Source organism: Ictalurus punctatus, chromosome 14, assembly GCF_001660625.3.
Source record: "Ictalurus punctatus breed USDA103 chromosome 14, Coco_2.0, whole genome shotgun sequence".
In the NCBI taxonomy this organism is placed as follows: Eukaryota; Metazoa; Chordata; class Actinopteri; order Siluriformes; family Ictaluridae; genus Ictalurus; species Ictalurus punctatus.
In genome coordinates, this window is record NC_030429.2 from 20,914,681 (window position 1) to 20,938,162 (window position 23,482).

Sequence of the window (23,482 nt, forward strand, 5' to 3'; positions counted from 1 at the left end):
TAAAGAAAAAAAATAAGCAAACATGTTTGCTGTTCAACAAAAGGCATGTGGGAGACTCTCAAAACATATGGAAGAAGGATGAGACTAAAATATATACATTCTCAATACTCAATACTCATTTATATATATATATATATATATATATATATATATATATATATATATATATATATATATATATATATATATACACACATTGTCTATGTGTATGTTTATTGTGTATGTATAAATTATGAACACAGAGTTTTTTTAATGACTTTATTTTCTAGGGTAATTGTTTGATATGCTTTATTGCTGTCTATTGTTATTCCTTTAGAAAGTATCCTTTGGACGAACTTTGGCTAGAGTTGAAGTGATCATAACTCATTGCATTCCTATTAAAATGACAGAGAGTGCCTTAAAAGAGTTTTAGATCTTAATCTCTTGAGGCTTTGTGCCTATGATCCTCTGACCTGAATACATAATTATCTTTGTAAAAAAAAAAAAAAAAAAAAATAAATTATATATATCTATATATATATATATATATATATATATATATATATATATATATATATATATATATATATATATATATATATAATGTATAACTGCAAGCATCCTTAATTCTCATGACATGCATAATTTCTTGAAAGAATTAACTTAGTATTTACATTTATACCAAGTGTGCATTACCTGCTGTAAATGTTTTTAAAATTTCTCCTTTTGGTGTATCAGTGCAACAGGGCAGAAACAGAAATACAGGCATAATAAATGCTGTAATCCCTATCAGTAACATTAATCGTCTACAAAGGATAAGACTCCCTTTGATGCTGCCAATAATTATACTTGAATCTTCAATTAAAAATTTAAAACCATGATTTCAGAGGGAGATTATTTGGGGGCAATCCCATTCTTGAATCCCAGGTGTGTCATATAGTGTGGAGAAAAAAAAAACAAACGGCATACTGTAGAGTGGTGCTTGAAAGTTTGTGAAATCTTCAGAATTTTCTACATTTCTGCATAAATAAGTCCTAAAACATCATCAGATTTTCACACAAGTCCTAAAAGTAGATAAAGAGAACCCAATTACGTTGGTGGCTTTTCTTACCAGATACATTTAGTTACACTTATTGCTGCGCAATATTGGATCATTTTCCTCAGTAAATAAATGACCAAATATAATATTATTGTCTCATTTGTTTAATTGGGTTCTCTTTATCTACTTTTAGGAAAATCTCATGATGTTTTAGGTCATATTATGCATAAATGTAGAAAATTCTAAAGGGTTCACAAACTTTCAAGCACCACTGTAGCTGGTAGAACGGATAACACATAAATGTGGTGTTTGTCCAGTACAGACTGGTTGTTTGAACATAACACAACTGCTCTGGGAACTCACTATGACTGCTTAAAAATGAGAAGAAAAAAAAAATTGTTTATATGAATATCTGAGGGATTTCACTAAAAATATTGATTTGCCAAACTGCCAAACCCTTTTCTTATTTAAAATGGATTTTCTTCCTGTGCCCACTGGAATCCTAAGAGAGATAGATTTCAGCACTGCAGCAATCATTTCAACTATGCAACACCTAAAAATTATATACTGTCAAAGATTCACACAACACTTTATTTAAAAATTGTGGACTACGCCTCAGGGCTCCCTTCCCATAGTTCTTCCTACAACTCACTGAGAGATGGGCTCCTGGTTTTTTTTTTTTTTCTGCCAGAGATAACTTTTGTTTCATGCATACCATAATCAAGGGATTTGACCACAGGTTATTACGACCATGTGGTGTGTACAAAATAAGGTCCAAGTCAGCAAGATGACAGATTTATTGTGTTATGATGTTTTTAATGACTTATGTTTCGTCCACACGGCCAGTGGTCGTATTTAGAGGTGGTCGGAACGTCTGAATAAGGGACTTTTCTCAGTGTACAAGAATTGGCTCAGATATGTTGCATGATGAATATTGTCTTGTTTAAGGGAACAATCCCAAATAAGGTCTCAAGGCATGGTAGTGGGAAGCAAGTTTTGACAATCAGTGGGATATCCTCAAATATACCAATGGATTATAATCGTTATTAAAAATGACATAAACCTACACTAGCTAAAGATATAAATCCACCAGATATACTGTATACTGTAGTATTGTATTACAGCACATATTATTGCTCTCTCTTAAGTGGATGTGAATGGTTAATATTCAGTTATTGCCATTAGTATAATCAACATAAACATATAAATAAAATATGCTTGCCATAAAAGCAAATTGCAGTCACATATTTGGGCTACAAAAAAAAAAATCTCTCCCTGCAAGATCCCAAAGTCAGTCAAATGCAAATTTATTTAGTTTCTAGAAAAGAAAAAAATATCAGTGCAGCAACACATCCAGCAAGTTGAGAAAAGATCATTAAAGAGTGCTTTTTAGTTATTATCTAAGTTGTTTTTTTTTTTTTTAAAGTAGAATGTTAAATTTTTTTGTGCATACCTTATTGCACACTGAGGCTAGGCTACAGCAAAGTAGAACCAATGTTAAATATGTAAACTGTAAACTGTGCTAAATGGTGGTGTCTGAAGTCAACACGCTATTATTGTTTAAACCATTTTAGGAAAATAGAAATAGATTCGTCACAGGACTTGGGAGCTTTTTCTTGAGAAGTCTGTCAGTCACTTTCAGTCAGACGTTTATACAAACTTTTTTTTCCCCCATCTTTCTCTGTTTATTTACATTTAGTACAAAAGACATTTCTACCCGTTAGTGCTTTGCTTTTTTTTTTTTTTTTTTTTTAAAGATACTATAACATAAATAAACAATTTCAGTGTTCAAACATACAGTTCCAGTGTGACTGGACAGCTAACATATCCCACCAAGTTCCAGTTGGCAGTAGGAGGTTTCTTGTAGCAACAACTCAGTTTTTCAGGCTGCACTGTCTTCTCTTCTTTACAGAGCTTAGGATCATGTTCCTTCTCTTTTTAGCCTTATATTCTAAGTGAGGTTACCTTAACCAATCCTTTCTGATTTCTTTCTGAAGGGTCCGATTAATTTCCAAAATGATCGTAGCCTCCTTTTTGTCCTTTATTTATCAGCATCATATGAAAATGGAAAAAAATACAGTCCCCAGAATGCATGCGTAGTCCAGGGCATGGCATGCATCAGACAGTCCTTTTTCTTGAGTCTGTATGGATACATCAGTGCATGAGCTTTTGGTAGTTTATTAAACTCATTAAAAAGCTGGACTGGTACCTACTGAGGTTAGCACTTAACCTCTACGGGAAAGCAAATATAAACATTCTGCTGTGCAAAACGATGCTGTGAACAGCTGAAGACTGTAAAATTCCCATTCGGTTTCTGATATTTTTTATATATTTAAAAAATAATATCTCTCTTAGTCAGCAAGTCTTCCACCCAAACTGTTCGTATACATCCTCATCTCAGCTCACCTGTCCTCGTTTTCATTTGCAGGTGAACACCTCCGTCCTCTCACTGCAGGTGTTGCATTTGACAAAGCAGCACCATTGAAACTTGCAGTTACACTGCCACACCTTGGTGTACTGGTGAGTGTTGTACCCTCGGCCACAGCACATGAGGTCGCAGCCATCTGTATGTGGCGATGTTCTGTTACATAAACGTCCCTGCGTCCCCACGCTGCCTGTCTTAGCGTCCTCCTCGCAATAGTTAGGTGAACGCTCAATGTAGACCAAATCTGTCTCCTCTGGTTTTTGATAGCCATGCATTTTCTTCACCTTAAGGAAGGTAGGCTGGCGTAGTCTACTGGCTCGAACTACCTCCACATGGACCGCTTTATTGTATTTGTCCTTCAGCACGTAGCCTATTTCTCTAAATTTTGGAAGGGTGGTCCAGCATGTCTTAGTGGTGCAAGAGCCCGACACACCATGGCATTTACACTCCAGCTTCATCCGCTCTTCTAGCACCTGAGGAAAACGATGTAAACAGGAGGTTACTGTACAGCAATCGGAAAATAGCATTAAACAGTATTGAGCTTATGATAAGATCATGTTATTGATTTTTATGAGTAACTGCACATGCAGTATTAAAGATAGAGGGCATGTCTGCAGGACAATTTATATCCAAACAAATATCTCAATTATATAGACTACCGTGTAATTTTACTCGAAGAGATTGTCTTAAGCATATGCCATAGTAGTTGATTCATTGTATTCCTAGTTAATTAGATCTACAATATCAGTGTCATTATTATTGATAATAATGTGCATGGGAACTTTACAAAGTGTTTATGTAAGATATTATAAATGTGTCATGTAGACCACAACATAACACATTAATGAAAGCTTCATTTAGTAATCTGCTGGCATACCAAAGACTTTGTATGACTGAAAGAAATATATAAAAATTCCTGTTAATAAATAAATAAATACATACATACATACATACATACATACATACATAAATAACAAAAATACGCATGTACTTAGCCATAATATATTATTTTGTTCCTCATTCTACCTCTGTGAAGACCACATGTAAGGACAGGAAAAGTAAATATGAGTCATTTACCAAGACTGTGGGTCATTCAAGTGTCATCGCATGTCTTTTTCCTGGTTATATTTGTATTCCATTTGATATTGTTTGCATAAAAATAAAAATACCAATAATACTAATCTATTGATTCATGCCTCATAGTAATCCAAACTTGTCCCCATTACTACCTGTATGTATAAATTCTTACAGCAAAACTGTATAAAATGTTGTTGTTGGGTTTTTTTTTTTTAATTGGCAGGGCTTGTTTGGATTTAACCTCCATTGTCAGTGTCTTCTAAAAAAAAAAAAGAACATCTTTATTCAGCTTGTTTTCACCACTGCTGATCCAAGACAGATTATAACGTTTAACTCCACATCAGTCCTTTTTCATTAATCCCGGCATGGCTGTACACACTTGAGAGAATACGTTTACATTTAGTGGGATGATGTACACCAGTTTTGCCCAAAGTTCTTCAAAGCTAGCTCAAACCACACACACACGTCTGATAGCAATTGAAATTCCAGAGAAGCAGCAGTGCTCCTGCTCGTTGCAGAGTCACGTGGTAAATTAAAATCCTCCCGACCTCCCGTCCCACTCCGTCATGCCACCAGTCAACTATTACCATGATGGCTTCTTTATAAAAGTCAGGGGAAAAACCTTGATGCAGTGAAGCGAATACTGTGTTTTCAGTGCAGCAGAAAGGGGCTCACAATAATATCCTGTTACTGACTTTACACTTCATGATTCCATGCAATGGACTGGAGGGGGACTGGCGGGGCTCCATCTGGCAACCGCAGACTGGGCTCCGCTCGGCTCAGCCTGGCTCTTCCAGCACACACAATAAAGAGCTGCGTTATTAATTAGATCCATTTGCCACCAGAGTGCACTCTGAAGCAGAAGAGCTGTGCTGTTAGGGTGCATGTTATTTTATGTTCTTGGATGACTAATAACAAACAAACATGGCCAAGAGGAGCAGCGCCAAGCCAAACCAGTGCTGGAATCAGGAGGATGCCACAAGATGGTGGAGGGAAAACGCACAGTAATTGGCTAAAGGAAAACAAGCTGTCAAAAATGTTTTGACTGTTACTTATCAGCCAGAGTGTCTCCAAGATCACACCCTGTAAGTCTTTGTGTGGGGTGCTGCATCTTTTTGCTGGCATGTTTTTGCTGGTTGTATGTAATTCACCTCAAACACTTGTTCTATCAGGCCTGCCACAAACAAACTATACCGCATATACACTCCAGTGTGCACACAAAGTGCTTAGAGTGCTTTTCAGACCATTTACCAAGCAGATAATATAAAGATTGGTTAATTATTGGTTAATTATGATACAGCCTTAGCATACAGCTGCAACAAATCTATGGACAACACCTCTGCCATAACAATGCACATCGCTCTCACACATCTAGAGGAAAACGTTGGCATTTAACATTCCACCATGAAGCTTAAAGATCTTGGGCTGAACATCCCTATGTGCAACTGGATCATGGACTTCCTGACAAGTAGACCCCAAGTGGTGATAATAGGTAACTTAACCTCCTCCACACAGCCCCCTCTTGTACACCCTATTGACACATGACTGCAAATACATCTCCAATGTAATTTTTAACTTTGCTGATGATACAACCATCCTTGGTCTCATCACTAATGGTTATGAAACAGCCTTTCAGGAGATCAGAGTTCTATCAGAATGGTGTCATGGCATTGACCTCCCTCTTAATGCCAGGAAAACAAAGGAAATGATAGTGGACTACAGGAAGCTGCAGGTGTAAATGCATAACCCCATACACATCGACAGAACTGTCACTGAAAGAGTCAGAAACTTTAAGTTCTTCAGTGTTCACATCACCGATGACCTGACCATAAGGTCTGCCTGCCAGAGTCTCTGTAGTCATGATATTGAGGTGTTTGGACCCTAACATCCTCACCAAATTCTGTTGGTGTGCTACAGAGAGCATCCTGACTGACTGCATCACTGTATGTTATGGTATGTTATGGTATGGTATGGCATGGCAGTTGCTCCACCGACAACCACAAGGGCTCGCCAGACAGTGGTGAAAACAGCAAATGGCAACAGGCACCCAGCAATACAGGACATCTACCGGACTTGGTGCCTGAAGAAAGCTGGCAAAATCACTTTAGACAGCAGTTACCCAGCACTGTTAAAAATCAGTTTCTACCCATGCACAATTAGGCCCCTAAACAGCCTGTGGGCCAGTTCATTTCCATTCCCAAAATCACTGTATCACTTTACATACTGTACATTCTCCATTGTCACTTTACAATTGTTCAGTTTGCATAGTGTAATACTTTGTGTTCTGTATTTTAATATGTATTTTCTCATCTCTCTTCTCCACTTATGCCTATTATATATTGTTTATTGTACTCTTTTTGTACTAATTTTATTCTATTTGTATCATTTTTAAGTTCTTGTGTATACATATGTTTTATTATGTAAACAATGTACCTAAGCCTCACTATAAGCATTTAAAAATATATATGCCTTTAAATACTGTGCAAATGATAAATAAACATGAATTGCTTTAAGCATCATAATGACCTACTGGTTAGAACAGGACATTCACTCACATGATGCAAGCAAGGCCATACCTGGTGCCGTTACATTCCTAGTAACTAAAGAATCAAAACAAATAAGAATAGCGTTAAAGCCTGAACAGGTGCTTTTTTGAATTACCTTTCTTCCTGCTTCATTGTTGTGCAGGTTCATCAGGCGGCGGGCGTTTTTTTTAATCTCCCGAGCATCCACAAACCTCCGGGAGAATTCGATGCCATGTTTGATGTCAGCGGAGCAGCCTCCCCACTTCCAGCCCTCCTCTTGGTTGTAGTAGCCCTGTTTCTCACGATCGCAGCCACAATGGCTCATGTTGCCTTGGCTACATGCTGCTGTCACCGCATGGGCCACACCGGCAGCTGTGATGGCATAGGTGAATGCAGCCTCCTTGCTGCCTGGGGAAAGAGAGATTAGCCTGTGATATCTGCTCCACTCATTAACACTGTACAGTATGTCAATAATCACTGAATGTTTTACGTTTTATTATAACTATGCAACTGCACTGTTTCTTGATCTGGACTGGGCAAATGTCCATTGTTCATATGATCCATATGATTGATTGTTTTACTGTATTGTAATCTTTTACTGTGAGGCGTCCTTGAGCTCTGGAAAGGCGCTATACAAATTCAACATATTATTATTATTATTATTATTATTATTATTATTATTATTATTAGTCATCATCAACTAGAGCGAGGCTGGAGTTAGCCAGTAGCACTTGGTCTGAAACCTATAGCCCTGCTGCTAACACTACACTTTACTATCTAAGTCTTAACACTGTCTTAGTCTTATGGAAACAAAAGACTAGGAAAGCTTCAGGCTGAGATGGCGTTTCACCCACGTGTCTCAGATCCTGTGCTAGCTATACACTTCCAGAATGAGGAAGAAGGCTGGAAAAATCACTCTGGACCCCACTCACCCTGCCCACTACCTTTTTGAACTGTTACCTTCTGGCTGACGATTCAGAGCTCTGAGCACCGAAACCATCAGGTTCAGGAACAGTTTTTTCTCCCAGGCTATCCATCTCATGAACAGTTAAATTGCCCCACTGAGCAATAATTATGTGCAATACACAGTTTAGTCTTTTTATATTTCTCCAACACATCCAACATCCTCTGCCATTATATTACATTCCCTTGCACTGTATATAGGAGATTTATATTAGATTTGCACTATGTGTATATATATATACTTTATTTTCTATTCAATTATTATTATTATTATTATTATTATTATTATTATTATTATTATTATTATTATTATTTTGTCTATGTTCTGATGCTGATTTGTATTGTTGTGCACTAGAAGCTCTTGTCACCAAGACAAATTCCTTGTATGTGTAAGCATACTTAGCAATAAAGCTGATTCTGATTAAGGATGTCCTTATTTAAAAAAGTAAAATTGTTAGATGATTGCTATTAAGATTTTGGTATTTGTTCTTGTTTTTTTAGATTTCACATCAAAAATCGTTCAAATCAAAATGATCTTTTCAATAAACTAATATTTGAAATCAAATACATTGTGGCCTAACAAACAGCCTGCTTAAGCACCAACCCATGGCATACTGACAGTGCAAGAAAGTAGTGCAGGTGCTGTCCAATGTGCTGAATTCCTCAGGCAAAGCACCTTGTAAGCTGGCCACATGAAAGATGGAAAGGTCCACAGGCCTCTTTGTCTCCAAAGATGACTATAGACTTTCTAATGGTACACATATTGTATGACAATCAGAGCCCTGTGTTCATGCTAACTCTATGTACAAGCCAGTAAAACAAAAAGATCACATTATATAGAAGAAAATAATTTGCGTATAGCATGTAGCATAAACCTATCAGCCTTTTCTTCTGTCAGTGTTTTAAATTCGTGTGGATTAGAAACCTAGACGATACCCAGTCCTCGCTAGAATGGGTGACGATTCTTTTCTTCTCCTGTCCTCTTTTATCTTTGTTTTTTTTGTTGTTGTTGTTTTTTTTCTCCTTGAGTGTCTGACACAACCAGACACTGACTCACAACCAACTACTCACTGTTGTTCTGTTTACAATTCCAACCCTGTACTTGTGGTAACCTAAACAAACCTATACTCACACACTTACACCCACACACACACACATACACACAGTCACACACACACACACGCGCGCGCGCAGACACACACGCACACACACATACCCCGCTAAACATTTATTCAAACAGCTCACCACATATACAGTGCCAGCATAATGGTAAAAACACATGCATATTCTGCAGTCATACAAGCACACGGGAAATTATGGAGCATCAGTGGGTTGTCACCCCCTGTTGGGTCTGGAACTGCTGAAGCTGGTAATGAGAGCATATTACAGCTGTGTACAGAGAGAGGGAGAGAGACAGAAGTCCCTGTGTTTGTTCTGTAGCCTCGGCCAGGATAGACTACTTACTTTCCATATATCACTGTAGTCAAGTGAACAAATAAGTACACAGTGAAAAAAATGGTTGTTTTTTTTTTGTTTGTTTTGTTTTTTACATATTTGGACAAGCAAACATTTGATCCTCTTTGAAACAGTGCCTATAATAAAGGTGCTACACTATCAAATGACACATAAAATTGACATTTTGTAGTAATTTTCACAATTTAAATGAACATAAAAACTGATCAGTCACATGGAAAAAGTAAGTACACCCCTACATTTATCACACCTTCAAATCCATAAAATTATAATCAGGTGTTGAAGATTGGGTGCCAGTGATTAGAACCTGCTTATGGAGTGCAGGTGGAACTTGTCTTATTTATACCTCTCTCATATCTAGTGTCTGGCGTTCCCTTTGTTATTGAGGTGTGTGGTGTCATCATGCCAAGTTCAGAAAAAAAAGTTGTGGATGCCTATGAGTCTGACAAGTGATTTAAAAACAACTAAACATTATCTGAAATACATCATTCCACTTTAAGTAAAATAATCTATAAGTGGCTCAGATTTCAAATGACTACCAATTTGTCCAGGACTGGACGTCCCAGCAAATTCAGCCCAAGAGCAGACCATCTGATGCAAAAAGAAGTCTCCGAGAGCACCAAAATTTCATCACAGGATCTGCTAGTAAGTCTTGAAACTGTTGGTGTCAAAGTGCATGCTTCTACAATCAGAAAAAGTTTGCACAAATTTGACCTGCATGTGAGGCGTGCCAGAAAAAAACGCCTTTGCAAGACTACAGTTTGCCAATGAGCATATAGGCAAGAGAGTGGTCAAAATTTCCAGGAAGCCTGGTGAACAATTATGCAAAATACCTACAAGAAGTTATTTCTATTAAAGGGGGCAAGTCTAAATTCTGAGGCCAAGTGTGTGCTTATTCTTTTCCACAGAAGAATATCACATATATTCATATTTCTGTTGAATAAATGATTGAAAAAGCTAATTTTCTTTGTGGATTTGTTCAAGTATATCAACTTTATTAATAGGCACCGTTTCCAAGATGATCAAATGTTTGCTTGTCCAAATATGTCAAAAAAAGCCAACAATTTCCATAGGGTGTACTAATTTTTTCACATGACTGCATATATATATAAAGGAGTTTAATTCTGCTCTTTTGGAAACTGCAGCGTTAAGAATTTCTGTAATCTTTCTCTATTGCAGTCATAATGATTTTATGCAGTGTTTTAATCTGTTTATGCACTGACTATTAGATTTTTCATCAGCACAAGATAATAGAAAAAATGTAAAAGGGGTATGTATTGCTGAATTAGGTTTCTCCATCTGCCTCTCACTTTCTCCCCTTCCCCATTCTGCAGTAGTGTGATTCCTGACATCCAGAAGTTTAAAAAAAAAAAAAAAAACACACACAAAAAGGATGTGAAGAGTCCAGATCCAATGCTGTGACTCTGTTCCAGGAGGAACCACCCTGGGATAGCCTTGTGCTATGCCAGTGGAAAACTGGACAGACCAGAAAAACCTCAATGGACTTGGAGCAGTCCAGGGAGAATAACACAGCATTATTAAACCACGTGGCTTAAAGGGTTCAGTGGCAAGTGTCTGTGACAAGAGTCCAAGACGAGTAGGAGAAAGGAAAGATCCTTCAGATCCTTTCTCCTCACTCTGACCTATAGATAGGTTCAATTGACCTCCTATGGAAAAGATAGACATGTCTCCGTGACATTTGGCTCGGACGCAGCAAACTACAAACTCTGTATGAAACAGCAGATCAGATTTACAACCATAGAGAGAACAATACAGTACTAAAACACACGGTCTTCCTTTCTCCAGGATGCATTCTGTGGTTCTCCAATGTAGAAGCGTACAGTTCATTCAAACTTCTAAAAATGAAGACATTTAAGGACACTGCTTTGACCAAGAGAGCACTATAACATCATAGCACACAGAGCCTCCATGTTCCTTTTTAATGTAATCCACAGTGACAAAGTAATTATACTGGGCTTTTGCAATGTAGCTATAATTGAGGGCTGTTGTGGGTTGTTTTTTTTTTTGGAAGGTTTCAGGAGAGTCACTCAGAACTTCTTCTTCCCCATTAGGCCATCTCAGTACCTGTTGAATTTGGCAGAGTATACAACTGCTGAAAAATGACCTGAGAAAGCTGCACCATGATCTTTTTCTCCGCCTCAAAGTTATGTCTGGGAGAGCACTGGAGCACTTTGTGGTAACACATATTAGTCAGAAAAACAGGGATATTACACACTTGCACCTTGAGGCTTGGGCACACTTAGCAATGTATGCAGTAAACGCCTACAGGGTTCAAGTGTTGATCTACAGGCAACTCCCAGTGACTACACTGTGCCTTGCCCTCCCTAGGTCTGAGGTTTCTCAAATGTTTATTCATCACTGAAGTATTTGCCTCTATGTGTCTGCATGTAGTTAATGTTGCACCACTTCCACCACTTACTCAGACAAGGTGCCTGTTGATGGTTGAATAAATAAAGAGAAAAAAAGTGGCACCCACTGGTGGTTGCAGGGTGCTGCAGGACTGGAGTCAGCAAGGTTAACATAAAGCTTCAGGAATTTTACAAAACAAATCCATTAAAAGCCATACTCATAACATACTCATAATAAGCAATTATATAAGGACTCAGCAAAATGATGTCTCAATTGCTAATGCAGGATTGCATGGAATAAGCTTGCTCCAGCAGAAGCAAATCTAAGTCCTGCTTTGTATATCAACGATAGAGAAACTGATTAATGTATTGTGCCTTTGGTTTTCCATTCGTCTTAATGCCACACTGCCGTGAACATGTGTTCCCATCAAATTATTGATGCAACTGCAAGGTCCTGTAGGTTCATCCTTTACAACATCAAGAAAATCCGACCCTACATCACCAAACAGGCTACACAGATTCTAGTCCAGGCTCTTGTTATCTCTAAACTGGACTACTGCAACTCACTACTTTCAGGCCTCCTAGCCAGCTCCATCAAACCCCTTGAGCTGATTCAGAATGCTGCAGCGCGCCTCGTCTTCAACCAGTCCAAGAGAACCCTTGTCACACCCCTCTTCATCTCCCTCCACTGGCTTCCTGTAGCTGCCCGCATCAAGTTCAAGGCCTTGATGCTCACCTACAAGACCTTATCAGGAACAGCACCCTCCTACCTCAACTCTCTCCTGAAGGCCTATGTTCCCTCTCGCAATCTGCGATCGATTAGCGACTGACGTTTAGCAGTTCCAACTCAGCGTGGCGCAAGGTCCCTTTCCAAAACCTTCACAGTAACTGTTCCTCAGTGGTGGAATGCACTTCCAATCTCAATCCGGACCGCAAAATCTCTCACCATCTTCAAAAAACAACTAAAGACCCACCTTTTCTATAAAACACCTAACCAACTCATAATAATAAAAAAAAATAAAATAAAATAAAAAAAAAAATGCACTTACACCTCTACTCTGCACTTTGCTTCTTCTGGAATTCAATTAATAGATCTCGTATGGTAGCACTTCTTATACTGTTCTCTGCTTGATATCGCTTTGCTTGTATCTTTCTCATTTGTAAGTCGCTTTGGATAAAAGCGTCTGCTAAGTGAATAAATGTAAATGTAAATGAATAAATGTATAGACAATGTTGTGGTTCATGAGTTTTATAGTTCGAGGAGGCAGCGATGCCTTCTAACTGGGCAAAAAATTCTGTAGTTTTATCAGAGGATCATGCTTTATAACATGTTATGTGTACGAAGGTGTATATACTCAGAAAGTAATTCAGTATGTTACTCAATGCTTATGCATGTACATCGTTAATCAGATGAGCCTTAAAAAAAAAAACACTGCTATTATATTCAGCCAACTCAAATTCACCATATTTTACAGAACCTTGTTTATGCAACCAAGACATTAATTAGACATTAATAACAGACAGGAGTCCAATGTAGACTTAGCTGAATTCAGGATTGAGAGTGAGTTCATGAAAAATTACAGTACGATATGAGCCTGCGGTTAAAGATTTCAAAGTAATAAATAATGGAATTATAAAATGGCTGTATTACATTATTTTGTCCCCTTTCACATTTGAATGCACTTGAATTGTATTATCTTGCCCAGCAGGTACTAAAAGATCAAATACAAAGATTACATCTGATCTTTTAGAACATATGAAAATACAACAGGATATATATATTCAAAGTAAATGTGATTAGGTGGGAAAGACTAATAGGAATTCAGCCAGCTTCTCACTCTCCAATCAATGCAGTGTATTCATCGCATTATGTGAAGCTGAGCAATCTGATCTCCTAACATCCTGTTTCAACACCTCCACTGTCCAGGCCAACAGAGGCACGCAGATCGGCCTGATAACACAGCCTACTCACCCTTCCCACTATCTGTGCTTCCATCCATCCATCTGTCTCTCCATTTGTCCTTCCAAAGTTCCAGTCACGCCTACATTGGCCGAGCCACCAGAGACGGATACAGATTAGACTGATAATACTTCCTACCTAGTCATCCATCTAACTGTCCATTTGGCTACCAGGCTCTGTTGGCTAACAGGGATGGGGCAGGGAGGGGAGGTTTACCAGGGGAAACTGTGCTGCATCAGCACACACTCCTTTGAACAAAGGATGTGCAAAGGTATTGGAATATCATAATACAATATAATATCATATCATGTCACATCATATCATATCAATGCTGTGTGATTTTATTTCAAACAAAATGTGAAGATTAAAACACACACTCTCTCTCAGTCAGACAGGCACTCCGAACACAAAAGAGTGAAAACGTACTATATATGGCCAAAGGTTTGTGGACAACTGACCATCACACCAATTTGTGCATGTTGAACATTCCGTTCCTGATTTAATCATCCTTTGCTGTTATAATAAGCTCCACTCTTTTGGGAAGGCTTTCCACTAGATTTTGGAGCGTGGCTGTGGAGATTTTTACTCATTCAGCCACAAGATCATTAATGAGGTTAAACACTGATGTCGTGTGAGGAGGTCTGCGGTGCAGTTCATCCCAAAGGTGTTCAGTGGAGTTGAGGTCAGGGCTCTGTACAAGACACATGAGTTCCTCCACTCTAACCTTGGCAACCCATGTCTTCATGGAGCTCGCTTTGTACCACTTTGTCATGCTGGAACATGTTTGGTCCCCTTATTTCTAGTGTAGAAAAACTGTAATGCTACAGCATATAAAGACATCCTATACAACTGTGTGTCTTCTTTCCCTTATTATTTCACATATAATCCCACATTTGCAAATTCTCACTGGAGACATTTCAAATTTCCAAGTTTTATATACACAAGCAGAATTCAAAATATCAGTATTGGCATTGGTATACTAATCTTGGTGTTACTTGGTACTGAATTGAATAGTGATCACCCATCCCTTGTGAGAACGTATACACTTGATCACAAAAAACTGTATAACAATAACTTTTCTTCTTTGTATCAATGAAATATCTGGATATTTATATTGCAAAACTCCAGTAAATTAGAAAGATGGTGTGAGTCTTAGAACAGCTTGTCTAGAGCTGGTGAAAAGGAAAGAACGGTCAAGCGGTACTTCTTTATAAGAAAGCATTTGTGGTGCTCAGTACTAAAATGAGAGAGGAATTGTATTCCTTTTATTCCGAATTTCCAGAGGACAAAATAATAATTTAGTGGCATTACAAATGTCTTCTTTTAATGGTATGCAATTCAGTATTTATTATGGTACAACAAGGGTAGCTATGAGGAAATTGTTATAGGAAGAGAACTGAACAAGGTGGGAAATATACTGTATGTGTCGGAAATACAGTGTATGTCTCATTTATTACAGCATGCATGTAATGCTGTAAGCCGAACTATTCTTGTCTCTCACTCTCTTGTGCTCTCTATCAGTATTTCTCTCCTTTATTTTTCACCACCCTTTCACCTATGTTTATTAGTTCTGAGTGGAGCCAATGCTGAGTAAGAAATTCCAAGCTTCTTATCCCTTTTTCACATTTATCCTTACCTCTTTCTTCAGTACTTTCTCTATACAATTCTATACAACTCAGTGTCTTTTGACTCCATAACCAGGAATTTTAATTTCTGGTACTTGTTTGGCCCCAACACCTGTTGATGAAAACAGTTGACTATCTCTAAGTGAATGAGAATTGTAAGGAAGCTGTACATTAACAAGAACTATATCTAAGACAATCCTGGGAACAATGCACACACCAGTCTCCTGCAGATGCCGGTCAATGTCAGCGCACCATTCACATACTCATTCACATCTACAGGCAATTTAGCTGTGAAGCGGCAATGCTACCCAATGCACCACCGCGCTGCCTTCTTTTGACATATTTTTTTGACAACCCTTGTGGATCAAATGGCAGAATTATCAGATATAATTGTATAATTTCCAGGTCTCGATAAGTCTATATAATAGACAGTAAAATTTTAGAGCTTCCAGGAAAAGTTTGTGCATTCACAAAGTCCCATGGTCTAAGTGGGCCATTATTAAAAGGCATTATATATAACTGTAGGCACTAAAGACAATAATGTTCCTCATATTATTGACAGGCCCTCCCAACTGAGTGACATCACAATTCAATTGAAAAGAAACCAAGTTTGTTGAACGACATTTCTTGAGTTTTTCCACTTACACTACGAGTCAGTAAAGGCATAAATTAAACCAGATGGGTAGGATTTCTAGCATGAGAGAGATGATCTCTCTTGTTACTTTCAACAAACAGGAATTTGCATTGAAGTTCAGATTTTGAGAAGCAAGATTTTTCAGCGTCTGTGAAACTTTTTTGACAGATACTTTCAGGATATCCATTTGCATCAAAGGAAAATCAGTTCTTTTCTATTCTTTCAAAATACATGTTATGGACAAAATAAGTATGATCTCAAGGGCAGAAAATGTAGTATAAAATGCTAGTTAATATTAATAAACTGTGTTCTCAGAAAAAGAGTGTACAATTTAACACTATTTAAAATTCAGTCAGCAACCTTGTAAATCGTTGTGTAATTTGCTTCCAGTGGAAATAAACAAATGAAGTAATAAATTAATTAATGAATCTATCTAATAGTTACATTGTGCATTGCGGTAACCGCATGAAAAATAGCTACTATCCCCTAACTGCTCCTTCTCCTTAATCACCTGTTTTTTATTGTTATGGACTCCACAGGACTCCATAATACATATTCATACCCTGTGATTGACACATGCACTTTGCAAACATTTCTTTGCACGTGTGGATGTGTATTTTGGTTAACGATTCTTTGGATTTTCTATTTTGTTCTGTTTACCTGGTTTTTGTATTGTACTAGCTATTTGACTTTATCTAGTCATCTTAACCTCATCAGAATGTAGCAATTTGCCCACTGAAATGGCAAGAATCTCTGCTTTACACTTTCAAGCTACTATTTAGTTCAGTTTTGTTTTGTTTTCTTCCAGGGCTGTTTTCAGGTTTGAGTTACGTAGTTGAGTAGTGAGGAGTTAATACAGTAAACTGCAGATATACACATTACTTGTACAGTAGAACGGGAGTAGTGCACAGGTTGGAGTTTGCTGAAAACAGAGGTGTATCTCAGATTCTTACATTGAACTTTACTGTGTCAGAGCAGTCCAGCGCCACTGTCTTACAGTTTAATGTAACCACAATATTTAACGCTGAAATGTATGGCTTTGGCTGAATGCACTCAAAAGACAATGGGAATGCCATTCAAGGGCAATATTAAAATACATAAATATGATACTATTCATTAATTTTCCACGGAGAAGATCATTACTTATCTTGAAGACTGAATTATAACAACTCACAACTCACAAAAGTGTAGTTATGAACTACACTTTCTCTCAAAAACATGGTGGATTAGCTATGCTAACTTGTCCCCAGGTGTATGTGTGTGTGTGTGTGTGTGTGTGTGTGTGTGTGTGTGTGTGTGTGTGTGTGTGTGTGTGAGCGCATGTGCTGGTGTCCCATCCAGGTTGTATGTAGGCCCAGTGTCCACACCACAACCTTGACCAGGATAAAGCACTGAAGATGAAGGAAACACTTACTTTAAAGTGAGCTGTCATCAGAGCTGACAAGTGCTTGTTTAGCTTATCCTTCAAAACAAAGTCTATCCATCCATTTTCTGTACTGCTTATACTACACAGGGTCACAGGCAGCCTGGAACTTCTGTATCGTATCCCAGGAGACACTGGACACACCCTGGATGGGGTGCCAACCCATCACAGGGCACAATCACGCACACACGTTCACATACCCTTTCACGTGCTACGGACAATTTGGAAAAGCCTACAAGTCTTGGACTGGGGGAGGAAAGTGGAGTACCTGGAGGAAACCCCCAAAACACGAGGAGAACATGCAAGCTCCGCACATGGGCGAGAGGTGCGAGGCAACCATGCCCCAATATAAACCAACGTCACATTTTCTTTATAGGACAGCCTTTGCGAATTTGCAAAACACTGGCATTATTTTTCAACTTGTACATCAACAACTCAAAATACTGAACAATAAGCATGGTAAAGTAGCTTACATCTGGCTTTCCATGTTCTTATCTTCTTATTATAATTGTATTAGCCTTTCTTTTCTCCGGGTACTCCGGTTTCCTCCCCCAGTCCAAAGACATGCATGGTAGGCAGATTGGCGTTTCCAAAGTGTCTGTAGTGTATGAATGGGTGTGTGAGTGTGTATGTGATTGTGCCCTGCGATGGATTGGCACCCTGTCCAGGGTGTACCCCGCCTTGTGCCCGATGCGCCCTGGGATAGGCTCCAGGTTCCCCGCGACCCTGAAAAGGATAAGCGGTGTAGAAGATGGATGGATGGATGGATGGATGGATGGATGGATAGCCTTTCTTTTTGTTTGTTTATCTTCTTTTCATGTTCATGTTCGCTACATCATGCGTAGCAGAGTGGAAAATTTCTAGATGCTGTCCAGAAACCCTGTCTCTGTCACCTCTACAGAACAAAAAACTGGCATCCTCAGAGATGTGAACAACACACAGTTAATGTGACTGGACTTCCCTGAAATTCAACCTATGCAGCTGTGTATACTGACTCTGAACACTAAAGAACCTTACCTATGTAAATACTGACATAACTTTTGAACTTAAGGTCAGTTGAGTTTGATCTGACCAATTTCACTAGCCAAAGCAGTATAGATTAAGAAGACATGGCAACGCATTGCCCATATTAAAGCTCCAGACTCTGAGATAACAAACACAGTTATGAGTAAACAGTATACAAAAACCATTCCAGTGACATTCCAAAACCTCTTTTGGACAGAGATCTTTTGTTTTCTGTAAGCATAATATCCATGTGCTTGATAAAATCCCAAAACTGTTTAAGGTAGAAAGACTCATCCACCTGCCCTTCCACTGGCCTAGCAGTGAAGTGAGTAAGGGCGGTACAAGTTTGTACTGAAGCAATTTTTCTCTGAGCTCAGTGACAAACTCCATTCACATGGATACACTGAATCACCAGGATGACAGAATGGTAAACGCAAAAGGGTTTTTGAGTACTTTTCTCTTTCAACACCTCTGTTGTGTAGTGGAGATTGGAAAAGCCTTTATGTTAGTCCCATTTCAAACACAAGATTATGGGGTCTTTTTCATAGTTACGCAATGACACTTGCAACATACAAAGAGTAGAGGTTTATTGAAATTTAATTCGTATTTACTTCAAAACATTTCCCTTTTCATTTTAAGTTGCTTGGCTACCTGCTGTGAAGTTAAATCACAATCATTTTTCTATGATATGATTTCTATAAACTTTCACTATCTATAGCGTTTCCATTTTCCGCTTTAAAAAAAAATGTATTATGCTTTTCAATAGGATATAGAGAGTCTTAGCCACTATTTTCCTTCCACAGATATGTATATTTCCCGGGTAATACTGAAATGAGGATCAGATTACCTGACCATTTTTCTGAAACAGAATCTTTCCTTGAATGAAATCTCAAGGGGCTTAGTAATATCCCAATAACCCAGCTATTAATGTGTGCCGCACTGGAAAGTCAAACTAAAATGGCCAGAGATTGTCCAAGCTTTCTGAGACTGGCCAAGCAGAGAGCGAATCAGCTTTGTGGTTATGTGACCTTTAACTCTTTGAGTTACAACACTATCCATTCAAGGAAAATTGTTGGATAGGAATAGGAACACTTACAGTATATAATAAAAATAAGGAAACTGGAATGAGAAGGAATTATTTTCTTGAACTCAAACTTGAAGCATGTTTCTAGAAGGATATTTTCAATCAGTGTCACAGTAACATCTTGGATCTATCAGACCCAAGTCAACACAAGAGTAAATATGAAGAAACCCTCTGAAGTCATTACAAACAATTTTATCTCAGCTGTAAAATTATTTGTATGGTTAAGAGGCTTAAAAACTCAGTAGATAAAAACTGTGTTTTTTGGACATGCTAGACATTTGAATTTCTCTCAAACCTCTAATAAAACTCTCTCTCTCTCTCAACTCTCTCTCTTGCTCTCTCTCTCTCTCTCTTGCTCTCTCTCTCAAAATAGTGAAAAGTACAGGCGAAAGTCAAATGAGTACCAAACAGCTTATTAGTGAAAACTCAGTTTAATTCACTTTTATTTGGATAGTGCTTTTATCAATGGACATTGTCCCAAAACAGCCTTACAGAAATATATAAATTCAGGATATATGAATTTGAATCTATGATTTTCATCCCTAATGAGCAAGCCAAAGACAATGGTGGCAAGAAAAAACTCCCTGTGACAATATTTATATATTTATATAGTTTACTAGTGGGATTTGATAGTTTACTATCACAATATTGCATTTAAAAATTATTACTACATGTTGGCCTGTGCATGGCATTTAAATAAAACTGAACCTCCAGTCCAACTCCTATACCTCTTCATAGGCCACCTGATTACTAAGGTAACTCACCTGTTTGCTATCACGCTACTCCCTTTAAATAACCCAAACTCTCATTCATTGTCCAAGCTTTTGTTATTTGCCTATTTTTCAATTAAACTCAATTCAATTTTATTTGCACAGTCCTTTCAACAATGAACACTGTCACATATATATATATATATATATATATATATCAATTCCAGATCAAGCCAGCCATTTTCTGTACCGCTTATCCTACACAGGGTTGCAGGGGGCCTGGGGCCTATCTCAAGAGACTCGGGGAACACGGCAGGGGACACCCTGGACGGAGTGCCGACCCATTGCAGGGCACAATCGCACACATACACTACAGACAATTTAGAGATGCCACTCAGCCTACTGCGCATGTCTTTGGACTGGGGGAGGAAACCGGAGAAACCCCGAAGCATTTAAAGAACATGCAATGTCGATGGACACAGGTCCTGATTAGTGTTTCACCATAACCTGCTTCTCATTTATCCAGTTAATCTGATTGCTTGACCATTGCCTGCGTCATGCTTCTGAGTATTGATTGGCCCTTTTGTTTGTTTGCTAAAGTGGTTTTAATAAAGGGTCCATCTGTCTGCATCACGACACATATTTTCTAATGTTTTGATATGTGACATTAAAATATGTGCAATCAATTGCTGGCATTTAACCTTAGACGAAAAAGCACTTCTAATAAATAAATGTTAGACCTTGTATCAAAGAACAAACAGACTAACCAAATTACAAATTTCCTCTAACAATCTCTAACAATCTATATTAAAAAAAAACACACCACCAATTTTTTTTTTTTTTTTAAACTACAGCTGAACAGAAGTAAATTATAGCTATGAGCCTGGCAGTTATATTACAATTGCAATGAACGTATTCGTCAACTGAAGCAACAGCTCTGCACGCCATTTTGATAAGTGACAATAGTTTAAAATGTCTACGATAACAATATTTTCCTGATTAATTGTTATATTTCAGCGTTTAACTCATGTAATTTTGGCCCATGTTCATTATTATGTCTACTGCTAGTAATTTGTTTTTAAAGCATATTACAAAACTAAAAAGATTTATGTGCAGCAAATTAAATAAATACTTCTAATTCTGATTAGATAAGTAATATAAAAATAACAAATCATGTAATATATTTATTTAACGATAAGTACACCTGCATATTAGCCATATTAGCTTTTTTTTTAACTGTTAAAAAAGTGACTTTGTGCAAAAATAAAACATAGAGCACGATATTTAGATATTTAACAATGCAAAGGATTTCAACTTCAATCTCATCTTATTTTAACACCAACAAAGCATTCTTAAAAGGAGAAATGGAGGAATACAGTGTATCCGGAAAGTATTCACAGCTCTTCATTTTTTCCATATTTTGTTATGTTATAGCTTTATTCCAAAATGGATAAAATTCATTATTTTCCTCAAAATTCTACAAACAATACCCCATAATGACAACGTGAAAGAAGTTTGTTTGAAATCTTTGCAAATTTATTAAAAATAAAAAACAAAAAAAGCACATGTACATAAGTATTCACAGCCTTTGCTCAATACTTTGTTGAAGCACCTTTGGCACCAATTACAACCTCAAGTGAGAATGATGCTACAAGCTTGGCACAACTATTTTTGGGCAGTTTCTCCCATTCTTCCTTGCAGAACCTCTCAAGCTCCATCAGGTTGGATGAGGAGCGTCAGTGCACAGCCATTTTCAGATCTCTCCAGAGATGTTCAATTGGGTTCAAGTCTGGGCTCTGAGTTCAATCTTTGTTTCATCAGACCAGAGAATTTTGTTTCTCATGGTCTGAGAGTCCTTCAGGTGCATTTTGGCAAACTCCAGGCAGGCTGTGGCTTCTGTATGGCCACTCTACCATTCAGGCCTGATTGATGGAGATGGACGCAAAGACGGTTGTTCTTCTGGAAGGTTCTCTTCTCTCCACAGAGACATGCTGGAGCTCTGTCAGAGTGACCATCGGGTTTTTGGTCACCTCCCTGACTAAGGCCCTTCTGCCCTGATTGCTCAGTCTGGCTGGGCGGCCTGCTCTAAGAAGAGTCCTACTGGTTCCAAACTTCTTCCATTCATGGATGATGGAGGTCACTGTGCTCATTGATATCTTCAATGCTGCAGAAATGTTTCTGTACCCTTCCCCAGATCTGTGCCTTGATACAATCCTGTCTTGGAGGTCTACTGACAGTTCCTTGGACTTCATGGCTTGGTTTGTGCTCTGACATGCATTGTTAACTGTGGGACCTTATATAGACAGGTGTGTGCCTTTCCAAATCATTTCCTATCAACTGAATTTACCACAGGTGGACTCCAATCAAGTTGTAGAAACATCTCAATGATGATCAGTGGAAACAGGATTCACCTGAGCTCAATTTTGAGTGTCATGGCAAAGGCTGTGAATACTTATGTACATGTGCTTTTTTTTTGTTTTTTATTTTTAATAAATTTGCAAAGATTTCAAACAAACTTCTTTCACGTTGTCATTATGGGGTATTGTTTGTAGAATTTTGAGGAAAATAATGAATTTAATCCATTTTGGAATTAGGCTGTAACAACAGAATGTGGAAAAAGTGAAAACTTTCCAGATGCACTGTATATAAAAAGGCATATTCTCTATGGCCTTCTCTGGAATGTCACTCTAACATGAAAAGTATTATAAATCTTTTTTTGGGTTGTACTTCATTTTGACAGGAAAAAAGAAAGAAAGAGGAAGAGAGACAGAATAGCAACCATTTATAAAGATTTAAACTTACTGGCTGACACAATGTGCACTATACAGTACATATATAGATGCCTCATGTGCAATATCTCTGGTACATTTTTTCATAAGGATCTTCCCTCTAATGTACACAAGTTCAATGCAACCAGGATGTTGTGGGAGGTCTTCTGTCCTAAACTCAGCAAATGCCAAGCCGCATAGACGCAGATATAACTGTCATGTATATTCTTTCACTTACTTGACAAATGTTCTCAAGGCAATAAAAAAAAATCACTGAAGTAATATAAGTGATTAGACCTGTGGTTGTGTGATTGGATATGCGATGGCTGTGTAAAATGCAGTACTATATCAGACCAATTTACAAATGTGGTTTTGTAAGAAGGTAAAGTTTTAGTATCAGGATTATTGACTGGGTAAGAGTGC

At 37.9% G+C, this 23,482-nt stretch overlaps 1 protein-coding gene across 3 annotated transcripts in view; it reads right to left on the bottom strand.

Annotated features, from left to right (window-relative positions):
• Positions 1 to 596: 596 nt before the first annotated feature.
• Positions 597 to 23,482, bottom strand: part of wnt7bb (wingless-type MMTV integration site family, member 7Bb) — a 34,700-nt gene continuing 11,814 nt past the window's right edge. For all 3 annotated transcript variants that reach the window (XM_017486244.3, XM_017486242.3, XM_017486241.3), the window contains exons 3-4: positions 7,182 to 7,453; positions 597 to 3,916 (exon numbers count right to left, since the gene is read on the bottom strand). In XM_017486244.3, coding sequence (XP_017341733.1) covers positions 3,437 to 3,916; positions 7,182 to 7,453 — 752 coding nt within the window. In that variant the 3' untranslated portion in view covers positions 597 to 3,436. The remainder of the gene's footprint in view (positions 3,917 to 7,181; positions 7,454 to 23,482) is intronic.